The sequence below is a fragment of the Furipterus horrens genome, unplaced genomic scaffold, assembly GCF_987537825.1.
Source record: "Furipterus horrens unplaced genomic scaffold, mFurHor1.1.pri manual_scaffold_5, whole genome shotgun sequence".
Taxonomy (NCBI): domain Eukaryota; kingdom Metazoa; phylum Chordata; class Mammalia; order Chiroptera; family Furipteridae; genus Furipterus; species Furipterus horrens.
In genome coordinates, this window is record NW_028327175.1 from 85,898,744 (window position 1) to 85,913,475 (window position 14,732).

General features: G+C 39.3%; 1 protein-coding gene and 1 pseudogene across 1 annotated transcript; both read left to right on the forward strand.

Annotated features, from left to right (window-relative positions):
- The first annotated feature begins 8,559 nt into the window (after positions 1-8,559).
- LOC150008885 (ADP/ATP translocase 2 pseudogene) lies at positions 8,560-9,561 on the forward strand (annotated as a pseudogene).
- Positions 9,562-13,368: 3,807 nt separating this feature from the next.
- On the forward strand, positions 13,369-14,100 carry FTMT (ferritin mitochondrial). Its single transcript, XM_090279049.1, has one exon. The coding sequence runs from the start codon at positions 13,369-13,371 to the stop codon at positions 14,098-14,100; it is 732 nt and encodes a 243-aa protein (XP_090135175.1).
- Positions 14,101-14,732: the final 632 nt, after the last annotated feature.

A 14,732-nucleotide genomic window follows, 5' to 3' on the forward strand; every position in this document is an offset into this window, starting at 1 on the left:
AAATGTGTATACTCTCTATAATTTGTAATCAGTCAAAATGAGTACAGTGATTCCAACTTCCCAATGTTTTATGATGATTCACTGAGGATTTGCACTGAGTGCTTTGCATCGTGCTTACCACATACAAGCGGCACTCAGCGACCATCGCCTTTCATTATTATGATCACTGGAGATGATTTAGAGCTTATATTTGTGCTGTATCACTATATTCTGTTTTAAATTATAAAATTATTCAAAATAGCAGAATTAAATAATCATTACTAAAAAGATTTTTTATGACATAAAAATGTAATGTCTTAATCCCTTTAACCAAATAATAATAATAATAATAATTTAAAACATATTTACTCCTGAGCTAATATTGAGAGGGATAAAGCATAACCAGAAGAGATTACAAAGAATACACTTACATATATCTGGAGACAGCATCAGATCACACAGATGAGCAACTAATGTCAAGATTACTAAAGAATTAGTAAAGTTAACAATGTACAAAACATCTACACTTTCTCTAATGATTCCTTGAGTTAGAGCATTGCTTCACTGTCATAAAATTCTTAGGACTGACTGCAGGAAGATACAAATGGTGGAGGAGTAAGTGGAAGCTACACTAACCTCCTCCCAGGACCAATCTGGAATTAAAACTTAATTGTGGAGAAATCATCTGGAATAACCAACTGAACACTAGCTGGAGAGAAGCCTTATAACCACAGACATACAGAAAAGGCCACTTCATCACAACATAACTGGTAGGAAATGTCGAGATGCGAAAGGGCTGGCTGGGCTCCCATGGGTGGCAGCTGAAGGGACTAAGAAACAGCTCAGCAGCTGGGGGTCGCCCCTGAGAAGGGCAGGACCTAAATCCCCAGCTGGGCTTCCCAGACTACAGCAACAGAGCAGAAACTAAGTTAGCATCCAGCTTTAAAAAGTGAAAAGCTGCAGGGGATTTTTTTTGTTTGTGTTTGTTTGTTTGTTCATCTGGCCTGAAAGAAACAGCTGGAGACAAAGGGCTTTTAAAGGGATCACATACTAAAATATGTTGGCACCCACTTACCCTGGGCTGCAGCAGAGTGGGGCCAGAGAGGACTAGAGATGCTTAAGGAGAGTTTGTGCTGGTGGCTTTGAGGAGAGAACTGAGGGAGCAGCTGACCAAGTCCCAGTGCTGACTCATTCCCCATACTTCCAGCAGACCACTCACCTCTAAGATGCATCATCCTGAGGGGAAGCAATAGCCCTGCCAACAGGAATTAATCAACCCCACCTTCGGTGCTTAAGCTTGATGGCTGATCACATATTGAATAGATTAACAACTAAAGGAGACAGGCAAAAGCAGTATATCTCTGGCAGTCTCTAGCAGGCTGTCTAGGTCCAGGCTAGGACAGGATCTGACACCACCTGATGGTGGTGACCAGGGGTAGATCCAGGAAGTGCAGATAAATCTAAGAAGCAGAAACAAACAAGAAAAGTCACAAATATGGGAAGACAGAGAAACAACCCCTCATCAAAAGGGAAGGAGGAATCCCCAGAAAGAATGCTAAACGAAATAGAGGAAAGCAAACTATCAAACAAGAAATTCAAAATATGGATTATAGGGAAGCTCAATGAGCTCAGTGAGCTCAAAGAAAACTACAAAAAACTTCAGGGGAACTACAAGGAACTTACTGAGAATTACATTCGCATTAAAAAGGACACAGAAGCTATCATTAAGAGCCAGGAGAAAATGAAAAATACAGTTTCTGAATTGAAGAACATAGCAGAAGGAATTAAAAGCAGGCTAGAGGAAGCAGAAGATTGGATCAGTGAGCTGGAAGACAACGTAGGAAAAATTCCCAGACAGTGCAACAAAATGAAGAAAGACTGTAAACAACAAAGAGGTTTTAAGAGAGCTGCAGGACAACATGAAATCTAATAATATCCATATCATAGGAATACCAGAAGGAGAAGAAGAGGAGCAAGGGATAGAAAACCTGCTTGAAAAAGTAATGACAGAAAACTTCCTAACTTGATGACAGAAAAAATCACACAAGTCCAGGAAGCATAGAGGGTCCCAAATGAAGCTTAACCCAAACAAGCCCACCCCAAGACACATCATAATTAAAATGGCAAAATTCAAGGGCAGAGAGAGAATCCTAAAAGCAGCAAGAGAGAAACAGCTAATAACATACAAGGGACCTCCAATAAGGCTATCAACAGATTTCTCAACAGAAATAATACAAGCCAGAAGGGTAGAGCAAAAAATATTCTAAGCAATAAAAAGCAAAGGCCTACAACCAAGACTACTCTACCCAGCAAGACTCTCATTCAAAATGGAAGGTGAAATAAGGAGTTTCCAAGACAAAAGTAGGCTAAAAGAATACATCTCCACCAAACCAGTACTGCAAGAGATACTAAAGGATCTGCTTTAAGAAAATGAAGAAACAGAGAGAGAGACAGAGAGGAACACAGGTATAAAGGGGGAAAATGACAATGAGTTAGTACTTATCAATAATAACCTTAAATGTAAATGGATTAAAGTACCAACCAAAAGACATAGGATAGCTGAATGGATTAGAAAGCATGACCCACATATATGCTGTCTACAAGACACACACATTAGAACAAAAGATCTACATAGACTGAAAGTGAAGGGATGGAAAAAATATTTCAAGCAAATGGACATGAAAAAAAAAAGCTGGGGTAGCAATACTTATATCAGACAAAACAGATTTCACAACAAGGCCATAAAAAGAGACAAAGAAGGACATTTCATAATAGTTAAGGAAACAATCCATCAAGAAGATATAACCCTTGTAAACATATATGCACTCAACACAGGAGCATCCAAATATGTAAGGAAAATCTTGAAGACTTAAAAAAGGATATTGACAGCAACACACTCATAGTAGGAAAGTTTAACACACCATTGTCAACAGTGGATAGATCTTCAAAGCAAAGAAACCTCAAGGATATTGCGGCATTCAACAACACTCAAGATCAAATGGAGTTAATTGATATATATAGAAGTTTTCACCCCAAAGAAGTAAAATATACATTCTTTTCAAGTGCACATGGAAAATTTTCAAAGATAGACCACATGGTAGGACACAAAACAAGCCTCAACAAATTCAAGAAAATTGAAATTATATCAAGCATCTTCACAGATCACAATGGCTTGAAACTGAAAATCAACCTCAGGGAAAAAACTCAAAAGCATTCAAACTCATGGAGAATGAATAACATGCTATTAAATAACGAATGGGCTAACAATGACATCAAGGAAGAAATCAAAAATATTCTGGAAACAAATGATAACACACAACAGCCCAAAACCTATGGGACACAGTGAAAGCAGTCCTGAGAGAAAAGTCCATAGAAATACAGGCCTGCCTAAAATGTATAGAAGAATCTCAAATTAAAAAATCTAACCCTAAAGGTTTAAGAACTAGAGGAACAACAACAAACAAAGCCCAGAGTGAGTAGAAGGGAGGAAATCATCAAGATCAGAGCAGAAAAAAATGACATAGACTAAACAAACAATTAAAAAGATCGATAAAACCAGGAGCCAGTTCTTTGAAAAGATAAACAAAATTGACAAACCTTTAGCCAGGCTCAACAAGAAAAAAAGAGAGAGGACCCCATTAAACAAAATCAGAAATGAAAGAGGAGAAATCACAACTGATATCACAGAAATAGAAAGGATTGTAAGAAATTACTATAAACAACTGTATGGCAAGAAATTTGACAACCTAAATAAAATGAACAAATTTCTGGACACATGTAATCTTCCAAAACTGAAGCAAGAAGAAGCAGAAAGCCTGAATAAGCTGTTAGCAACTAGTGAAATTGAAGCAATAATCAAAACACTGCTGGCTCACAAAGCCCTGGACTGGATGGCTTCACAGGAGAATTTTACAAAACATTTCGAGAAGAACTAATGCCTACCCTTCTCAAACTATTCCAAAGAATCCAAGAAGAGGGAGGACTCACAAACTATTTCTATGAAGCCAGTATTACCCTAATTTCAAAAACAGGTCAAGACACAACAAAGTAAAGAAACTACAGGCCAATATTACTGATGAACATAGATGCTAAAATCCTCAACAAAATATTGGCAAACTGGATTCAGCAACATATTAGAATGATCATACATCACAATCAAGTGGGATTCATCGCAGGAATACAAGGATGGTTTGATATTTGCAAATCAATAAATGTAATACACCACATAAACAAAATGAAAAACAAAAATCACATGATCATATCAATAGATGCAGAAAAAGCATTTGATAAAGTACAACATTAATTTACGATGAAGACACTCAGCAAAATGGGGATAGAGGAAGCATACCTCAACGTAATAAACGCCATATACAAGAAACCTGAAGCCAACATCATACTCAATTGGGAAAAACTGAAAGCATTCCACTTGAAGTCAGGAACAAGACAAGGATGTCCACTCTCCCCATTCCTATTCAACATAGTCTTGGAAGTTCTAGCCACAGCAATCAGACAAGAAAAAAAATGAATGACATCCAAATTAAAATAGAGGAAATAAAACTGTCATTATTTGCAGATGACATGATAGTGTACATAGAAAACCTTATAGACTGCACAAAAAACTACTTGACCTAATAAATGAATTTGGCAAAATAGCAGGGTACAAAGTCAATATTCAGGAATCAAAAGCATTTCTATACACCAACAATAAAATATAAGAGATAGGAACTAGAAAAAAATCCCATTTACTATAGCAACAAGAAAAATAAAGTACCTAGGAATAAACTTAACCAAGGAGGTAAAAGACTTGTACTCATAAAACTACATTACACTAAAGAAAGAAATTGAGGAAGACACAAATAAATGGAAGCAAATATGTTCATGGATGGGAATAATCAACATCATTAAAATGTCCATACTACCCAATGTAATTTATAGATTCAACGCAACCCCTGTTAAAATACCAGTGACATTTTCACAGAATTAGAACAAATACTTCAAAAATGTATATGGAAATTAAAAAAACCCCGAATAGCCACAGCAATATTAAGGCAGAAGAACACAGTAGGAGGAATCAAAATACCTGATATCAAACTATACTACAAGGCCGTGGTAATCAAAACAGTCTGGTACTGGCATAAGAATAAACATATAGATCAACAGAACAGAATATGGATCTCAGAAATAAACCCAGGTCTATATGGTCAACTAATATTTGACAAAGCATAAAATGGAGTGAAAAGAGCCTTTTCATCAGATGGTGCTGGGAGAACTGGACAGGGACATACAAAAAACATGAAACTAGACCACCAACTTTTGCCACACACCAGAATAAACTCAAGATGGATAACAGACTTAAATGTAAGCAGTGACACCATAAAATTCCTAGAGGAAAACATAGGCAGAAATATTTCAGATATCCCACGTACCAATATTTTCACTGATACATCTCTTAAGGCAAGAAAAATAAAGGGTAGAATAAACAAATGGGACTACATCAAACTAAAGAGTTTCTGCTCAGCTAAAGAAGATATCAATGAGATGAAAAAGGAACCAACCATATGAGAAAACATATTTGCCAATGATAACTCAGACAAGGGATTGGTCTCCAAAATACATTAAGAATTATATGACTCAACACCAAGAAGACAAACAACCCAATTAAAAAATGGGCAAAGGACCTGAACAAACACTTCTCCGAAGAGGACATACAGAGGGTCCATAGTCATACGAAAGAATGCTCAACATCACTAGGCATCAGAGAGATGCAAATAAAAACCACAATGAGATACCAGCTCACACCAGTCAGAATGGCCATCATCAACAAATCAACAAACAACAAGTGCTGACGAGGATGTGGAGAAAAGGGAACCCTACTGCACTGTTGGTGGGAATGCAGACTGGTGCAGCTGCTATGGAAAACAGTATGGAATTTCCTCAAGAAACTGAAAATGGAAATGCCTTTTGATCCAGCAATTCCATTGCTAGGATTATACCCGAAGAATCTTCAACCACCAATTCAAAAGAACTTATGCACCCTTATGTTCATAGCAGCGCTATTTACAATAGCCAAGTGCTGGAAAAACCCAAGTGCCCATCTGAAGACAAGTGGATCAAAAACTGTGATACATTTACACAATGGAATACTATGTAGCAGAAAGAAAGAAGGAACTCCTACATTTCATGACAGCATGGATGGAACTGGAGAGTATCATGCTTAGTGAAATAAGTCAGGTGGCAAAAGACAAAGACTATATGATCTCACTTAATACAGGAACCTAATGAACAAAAGAACAAACTAGCAAAATTGAACCAGAGGCATGGAAAAAAGGAACAGACTGACAGCAACCAGAAGAGAGTGAGGAAGGGGATAAGGAGAGTAAGAAGGGGAAGGATCTAATCAAGGAACAGGTATAAATGACCCATGGACATGGACAACACGGTGGGGACTGACTGTGGGAGCTGGAGTTGGCTGGGGCCGTGGGGAGCAATGGGGCGGGAGAGGGATTGGGACAACTGTAAAAGAACAATAATTTTTAAATGTCCATGGTGACTGGAGTCTATTGGGGGTCTGGGGAAAGTAAAGGGTCCTGGAACTAGCAAGTAAATAGCCACAGAAAAGCAAAAAATAATATATAGTTTAAGGTAGACCACTGAAAGGTTTAAAGCAAGATGATAACTTAATCATTTTTACACTTGAAAACGCTACCTGCCACCACTCTGTGGACAGTAGATTGGAAGAGTGTAAGAGTCTGATACCTTATGTTTGTCTTTACAGATCCACTCTCCAACCTCCCTGCCTTTTCTTCTTCCCCAGGGACTGGTCTGAATGCACTACAATAATGAATGCCCTACCTTCTGACTTCTTTAGGTTCAACCTATGGGAAGCCCAAACAAGAGATCCAGGGGAAGGAAGAGAGTGAGGCCAGAATATTTATTCCACTGGATTCTTCCCTTCTAGGTTTCCTGAGCCTGGCTCTGTACCTCAGCCAGCTGTCATTGTTCCTTCCTAGGAAGTTCTCTCTGCACAGCTCACTCTCACCTGTTAAGCAGTCCTCCTCTTGAAACCAGCTCCAGGGTGTTGAACTATATCTCTGGCTTCCCATCTCATACACTGGTGTAGAAACTGTTTATTAAACATTTATAGAATTATTCTAACTTTTAAGGGCATCATCTATTTTCTACTGGATCCTGCACTTATCTCAGTAAGACATTAAGGCATGCAAGAAGTTAGGAGATTTTGGTATACTGCCCAGGATCCCTGGGTATGTACACCTCCCTTGAGTGGCTCAGATGATGCCTGGCTAAGGCAGGGGTGTGAAAGCCCACCTCCATGCCCCAACTCAGGACAATTTCTGAGGCGTGCCTCTGCTCCAGAATACCCCCATGGGATCAACTCAAGTTATACTACATTCAGAGCTTGCGCAAAATGAAAATGCATATTCATTTATTTCAAAAAGCAGGAAAAAGTGCTATTAAAAGTGCTAAAACCCTGGCTTCTGTGGCTCAGTGGATTGAGTGTCGGCCAATGAACCAAGTGTCGCTGGTTCGATTCCCAGTCAGGCCACATGACTAGGTTACATGTCAAATCTCCAGTTGGGGGTGCAAGTGAGAGGCAACCACACAGTGATGTTTCTCTCCCTCTCTTTCCCCTTTCCCCTCTTTCTAAAAATAAATCAATAAATAAACAAACAGATAAATAAATAAGTTATTTTTTTAAGTGCCAAAATATAAAATATTTTCATTTCTTTTCTAGTCTCTCTTGACTTGTCATTGTGTTTTTATTTTTATTTAATGTCATTCTAAGTTTTTTAAAAAACTTAATATTATAAAATATAAATATTAATTGCACTGTTTAATTTTAGATTGTACAATGCCTGTTTTAAATGTAATAGCAATTAGTTGATGTACAAAATCACTGAAATTAGATGACAGCTCTGCCCTTAAGGACACACGTATATACACATACAAGGAATTATAACATGATATACTCTCAATATAAACGAAGTACTTTAACAACAGAAAAAAAAAAAGTGATTTCCAAAGAGGTTACATAAGACCTTACAAAGAAAGTAACACATTTGATGGGACCTTGATGATATAGGTTGCATGAGGAAGTGAAAGAAGGGAGGAAAGGAAGGTGAGGAAACAGAGGAAAACCCAGAGAATCATAAAAGCTTGGCAGGGGCAGGGGAGAGAAAAAGCCATTAGAATGAGGAAGAAATGAGTTGTGAAGAATGTGGGTGATGGTCAAGGTTTGTATTTTTGGTAAAACAACATTAATTTTACTATGATACTAGAAATTAAAATATTCATTAGATAAAAATAACACCTACCAGATCCTTGGATTTTCAAAATCCATCAAAATATATAATAAACATTGTAATAGGAAGAAGAAACATTTTTGACAAGTTAACATGGGCTACCTAAATATGTGTTGTGTTTTGCATTACATTTCATATATTGAGTTGATTTTATATCTATGCTTTTTATTACCATAAGGATAAGTATTTGCTACAGCTCTGGAGTCCCAACCGGTTCCAAACCTAGTTCTGCATTCTCCCGCTCCTTCTTTCCTTCAACATGACAGATGTTGCTGTGTCCTTTGCCAAGGACTACCTGGCAGATGGAGTGGCGTTGGCCATCTCCAAGACACGGTAGCGCCCATCGAGTGGGTCAAGCTGCTGCTGCAGGTGCAGCATGCCAGCAAGCAAATCACCGCAGATAAGCAATACAAGGGCGTTATAGACTGCGTGGTTTGTATCCCCAAGGAGCAGGGAGTCCTGTCCTTCTGGCATGGTAATCTGGCCAATGTCATCAGATACTTCCCCACCCAGGCTCTCAACTTTGCCTTCAAAGATAAATACAAGCAGATCTTCCTGGGTGATGTGGACAAGAGAACCCAGTTTTGGCAGTACTTTGCAGCAAATCTGGCATCGGGTGGTGCCGCTGGGTCCACCTCTTTGTGTTTTGTATATCCTCTTGATTTTGCCCGTACCCGTCTAGCAGCTGATGTGGGCCAAGCTGGAGCTGAAAGGGAATTCAAAGGCCTCGGTGACTGCCTGGTTAAGATCTACAGATCTGATGGGATTAAGGGCCTGTACCAAGGCTTTAATGTGTCCGTGCAGGGTATTATCATCTATCGAGCTGCCTACTTTGGTATCTATGACACTGCAAAGGGAATGCTTCCAGATCCCAAGAATACTCACATCTTCGTCAGCTGAATGATCGCACAGTCCGTCACAGTGGTGGCTGGGTTGACTTCCTATCCATTTGGCACTGTTCATTGCCGCATGATGATGCAGTCAGGGCGCAAATGAACTGATACCATGTACACAGGCACGCTCGACTGCTGGAGGAAAACTGCTTGTGATGAAGGAGGCAAAGCGTTTTTCAAGGGTGCATGGTCCAATGTTCTCAGAGGCATGGGTGGTGCTTTTGTGCTTGTTTTGTATGATGAAATCAAGAAGTTCTCATAAATTATTTCGTAGTCTTTCCCCCTCCCCCGTTAACAGGCATGTTGTATTATGTAACATATCTTGAGCATTCTTGACAGACTGTTGGCTGTCTATTTATCAGTGGCAACTTTTTCCTGGTTGAAAGTAGGGAGCAATAATATTCATCTGACCAGTTTTCTTTTGAAGCCATTTCCATGGTGATGGTGGGACTCAATTATATTTTTTATTTCAGTCACTCCTGATAAATGACAAATTTGAAGAAATAAAAAATACCTGAAATATGTTTTTTAAAAAAAGGGATGAGTATTTACACAAAGAGCATTGTTTCTCCTAAAACATGAGTAGTAGTAGCTGGCATTTAATACCACTGTAAAGAATCACTTCCATAACCTCTCTTTAGGAAACTAAGTCTTAGGAATAACAAAAGTTTGGGGGAAATAAGAGCAGAACTAGGTATACAGAAGAAAAAAAAATGAGAAATTGCTTGATGAATATCACATTCTACAAGCAGAATTTATGCTCAACGAGATCTTGGGCATCCACCTTTTTTATGGCACACTTTAAAAAGCTCTTTTGAGACTAAGGAGCTTACTACAAAACTACAAGTTTGACATGTCCCTATAATAAAATAATTTTTACCTCACTACTCATATATAATAGTAACACTATAACACACTTAAGCATTCTTTATAGGCTGTTATATTCCATATGCAATAAATATCGTTTAACTGAATAATATAAAATAATTGGTTTTGAAAATTAAATAGAATTTATCTAATAAAAACTACTCATATTTTGACTCTTTATTCTGTGCCAAGCCATGTGATAAGTACTTTTCATGCATTGTCTTACTTAACCCTTTCAACCACCTACTGGAAGTAAGATCATAAATTTCCAGTTGAGGAAACTGACTTAGAAAGGTAATCTGATTGGCCAAGGAAACATAAGAAAGTAATAGAGAGCAGGTAATATACAAATAATATAAAGAAGACCTGAATAGAGGCAGTACTAATATCAAAGACACAGATTTAACCATAAGAAAAGAAATGATCCAATATATAAATTGGCAGAAGATTTGAACATACACTACGTCAAAGACATATGATTGTCAAAGAAGTACGTGAAAATATACTCAGCATCACTAATTATTCTGGTAATGCAAATTAAAAAGGATATATCACTGTACAATTACTAGAGTTGTGACAGGGGACCCCCAACTTAGAAATGGGCGAGGGGTTTGAGTTCCACAGGTACCACTGCAGACATTGCCCCCTTGCAAAACATGGCGGCCAGAAGAGGGGCAAAGGCAACCATGGCTAACACTGGCCTTCATTGGTTGGAAGGCTGGACACTCCCCCTGGCTTTCCGCAGGCATGGGGTTCTAGGAGAGGACTTTTGAAACCTAGGCACTGGAAAGCAAAATGTCAGTTGGTTCTTTCCCCTCCCCCAGCAGGGGGCGTGTCAATGGTCCCCAGCAGGCCTGGCCCCTGTGGCCAGGGCCGGCCTGGGGGCACAGACTGGGAAAGATGCCTGGGACCGGATATCGAATGGAGACCTGCTAAGCCACCTACATTTATGATACTTTTGTGTGGGAAGAAGAGGCTCCTGGCACAGCCTTGAACTGAGCTGGCAGAGGGTGACAGAGTGATTTTTCTTTGGGTGTCTTAGAGGGAACAGGCTCAGGCAGAAATTTAATGTTATTTCCAAAGCCCCTGGTGATAATAGTCAGCGCTATGAGCAGATTATCGTTCTTGTATACTTTTCAGTTCTTGAACCTATGTAATAGTTGTAATGACAAATATTTAAACAGCTATTGTTGATGTCATACACTGACTTTTCCTTTCCGCTTACTTTTCTTACCCAGATATTTTAGGCAGAAACTTGCCATTAAAAAAAAATTCATTTCTTTTCCACCAAACTTCATCTTTGGAGATTTGCCTGGTAGGCGATGAGCAGTAGGACTCCCCTCCCCCTACTGGTTGGGTCCAGTAAGAGTGGCTAAAACTTTGATTTTAGTTTTTGACTGAATGTTTGTTTTATTCACTGTTACATTAGACTCAAAGTCATTATCAAGTTTCTGTTTAAAAGCTAAAATTTTAAATTAAACTTAATAATTGATAATATCAAGTGTTTGAAAGAATGTGAAGGAACTTGAATGCTCACACAGTGCTGACGGGAATTAAAATGGTACAATCACTTTGGAAAACAATTTGAAGTTTCTTAAAAAGTTAAACATACACTTACCATGTGATCCAGCCACTCCATACAAAATATTTACCCAAGAGAAATGAGAGCATATAACCACACGAAGACTTGTACAGGAAAAGTCCATAGCAGCTTTATTTTAATACCAAAATTTTAAAGTGGCAAAATGAACATCAGCAGATGAAAGGATAAACAAATTTGCTATATCCATGCAATGGAATACTTCTCAGCCATAAAAATGATTGAAACACACTACAACCTGGGCATATCTCAAAGTAATTATGCTGAGTGAAAGAAATCTAGCAAATATATATATATATATTTATATATATTCCATTTATATAAAATTCTAGGAAATTCGAATTAATATCTCTTGAAATGACAAACAGATCAGTGGGTGCCTTTAACAACATGGAGCAGATAGAGGCAGAGGAAGGAATTACAAAATACAAAGAGGCATGAGGAAACTTTGGGAGGTGATATATTCATTATGTAGATTTTGGTACTGGTTTCACAGGTGTGTTTATATGTCAAATCCTATCAACTTGCAAGCTTTAAGAATCTGCAGTTTATTTTATGTCAATTATACTACCATAAAGCCAGTAAAAATGAATATGTTTACTTTTCTGTGTCTGTGATATATGTTTTTAAATCTTTTTTTAATCTGTGAGAATTACCACCATTTTAACATCGGTTCTCTCTGAGCAGAGGAAGAATTAGTTAAGTTTTGAATATTCTTTTGTGAGTTAATTCTCATTTTCTCAACAAACCACAAGTATGTATATTCTTTTAAAGTCAAATGCTATTTTAAATTTAATTTTTTTAAATTTTCCTTTAAAAAATACATATCTGCATTAACAAAAAGACAGGAAAGTAAGATCAAGTTTAGAGCTAGTTTATACATTCCCTCTTTCCTACAATATCTGATTTCTTTACAATGAAGATAAAATTTATTTTTAAAAATAGCCCTGGCTGCCATGGCTTGGTGGATTGAGCTCTGGTCTGCCAACCAAAGGGTCCCTGGTTTCATTCCCAATCAAGGAATATGACTGGGTTGCGGGCCAGGTCCCTGGTTGGGGGCGGGCAAGAGGTAACTACACATTGATGTTTCTCTCTCTTTCTTTCTCCTTTCCCCTCTCTAAAAGTAAATAAATAAAATATTTTTAAAATAAAATGTCTGTTTGAAAAAAAGCACTGTCTTACTACAGACTCTTGAAAATCTGCCCACAATACCGGTAATTATTTCCAGTATATTTAACTAATTAAATTAGTTAATTTAATTACTAAGTTAACTCTGGAAGGGGACTTTTACTCAGCGATAAATTGGTAGTGACTTCTGTTTTACCCTATTTCACTGCCTCTCCGAGAGGGAGAGCAAGCAGGGCTTGGTTCAGTCCTTTCTTTTCCAACTCCTGGTGCCTACTTTTTGGACAGCATTTTACCCTAGGGGAAGTAAGGTGCAAACGTCCAAGAGCAGAAATCTTGCGGCAATGATGGAGGCAACTTTAGATCAATGGAATTGTGTAACTGTCACTTGTGCCCAACCCCGCGAGAGGCGCGCGCCCGAGTGGGCCGCCATCGCGAGGAACTTGGTGCCACTGTAAGGAAGGAGGGCATGTGACGCAGTGGCAGGCGTCTGGGGCTCAGTTCCGATTCACACCTGACGACCCCGGAGCCTGACCGTGCGCGGAACCGGCCTGCATTGTTTCCCCACTTGTGAGTTGAAGCTATGCTGTCCTGGTTCTTGTTCCTTTCCAAGCACAGCAGCACTTCGCTGATGTCCCTGCGCAGCGCGCGCTGTGGCTTCGCTCTCCCGCCGCGCTGGGCCTCAGGGAGCCCCTCTGTCCCCTGGCCCACCGCCCCCAGCCGCCGCCCTCTGGCCGCAGACGCTTCTTCCAGGAGCCCCACCGGGTCTGCCTCTGCCCGCTCCCGGGTGCGCCAGAATTTTCACCGGGACTCCGAGGCCGCCATCAACCGCCAGATCAACCTCGAGCTCTACGCGTCCTATGTATACTTGTCCATGGCCTATTACTTCTCCCGAGATGACGTGGCCTTGAACAACTTCGGCAGGTATTTCCTTCGCCAGTCCCGGGAAGAGATCCAGCACGCAGAGAAGCTAATGAGGCTGCAGAACCAGCGGGGAGGCAGGATCTGCCTGCAGGACATCAAGAAACCCGACCGGGACGACTGGGAAAGCGGGCTGAATGCCATGAAGTGTGCTCTGCTCTTGGAAAAAAATGTGAACCAGTCGTTGCTGGAATTGCACACTCTGGCCTCAGACAAAGGTGACCCCCATTTGTGCGACTTCCTGGAAACACACTACCTAAATGAGCAGGTGAAGTCTATCAAAGAACTAGGTGACCATGTGCACAACTTGATTAAGATGGGGGCTCCAGATTGTGGCCTGGCAGAGTACCTTTTTGACAAACATACTCTTGGAAATGAAAACAATCAGGACTAAGCCACAGGCTGCCTTCCTCACCACCCATGGTGTGCCAGGACCCAGAGTCACCTGTCTGCTACTTTCTTGCTCTTATAATGCACGTCCACCTTTATAGTCCTCTGTTACACTGTTCCTTCAATAAAGTGATTTACAGAGAAAATGAATTTAGCCCATGATAACGAGAGGTTTGCCCAGCAATTTTCCCAGCTAGGAAGGTAGCCCAAGATAGTATGGTATAAAATGGACTGCAAAAAAGCTACTGAAAGTAGATGTAAACTAACTTTCTCCAGTTACCAAATATATTCCATACTATGAACCCTCACTAAAAGTCCATGATTATTCAACTCAACAAGTGTCTGTTATTTTCAAAACTTTATGCTCAAGCTAAAGTGGGAAAATGTATAAGATAATTGTATAAGTAGCTATAACAAGATGAAGAATACATACAGTGTTGTCAAAATCAGACATGAAAAATTCTATGACAATTTTTACTCTTTTCCAAAGTGTGTTCCAAGAAACAGTAATGTCTGGAGATGATCTGTTTTTAAAAAGATTTCGTGATCAAATAAATTCAAGACAAGCTACATAAGATATCAATACTGGCCTTGGAAAATCACAGCATATATTAATTAGCATTTTAAGGGCTCTGG

What these genes read in the sequence shown, in the direction of transcription:
- FTMT (XM_090279049.1), top strand. Translation starts at nt 13,369, where the DNA reads ATGCTGTCCTGGTTCTTGTTCCTTTCCAAGCACAGCAGCACTTCGCTG.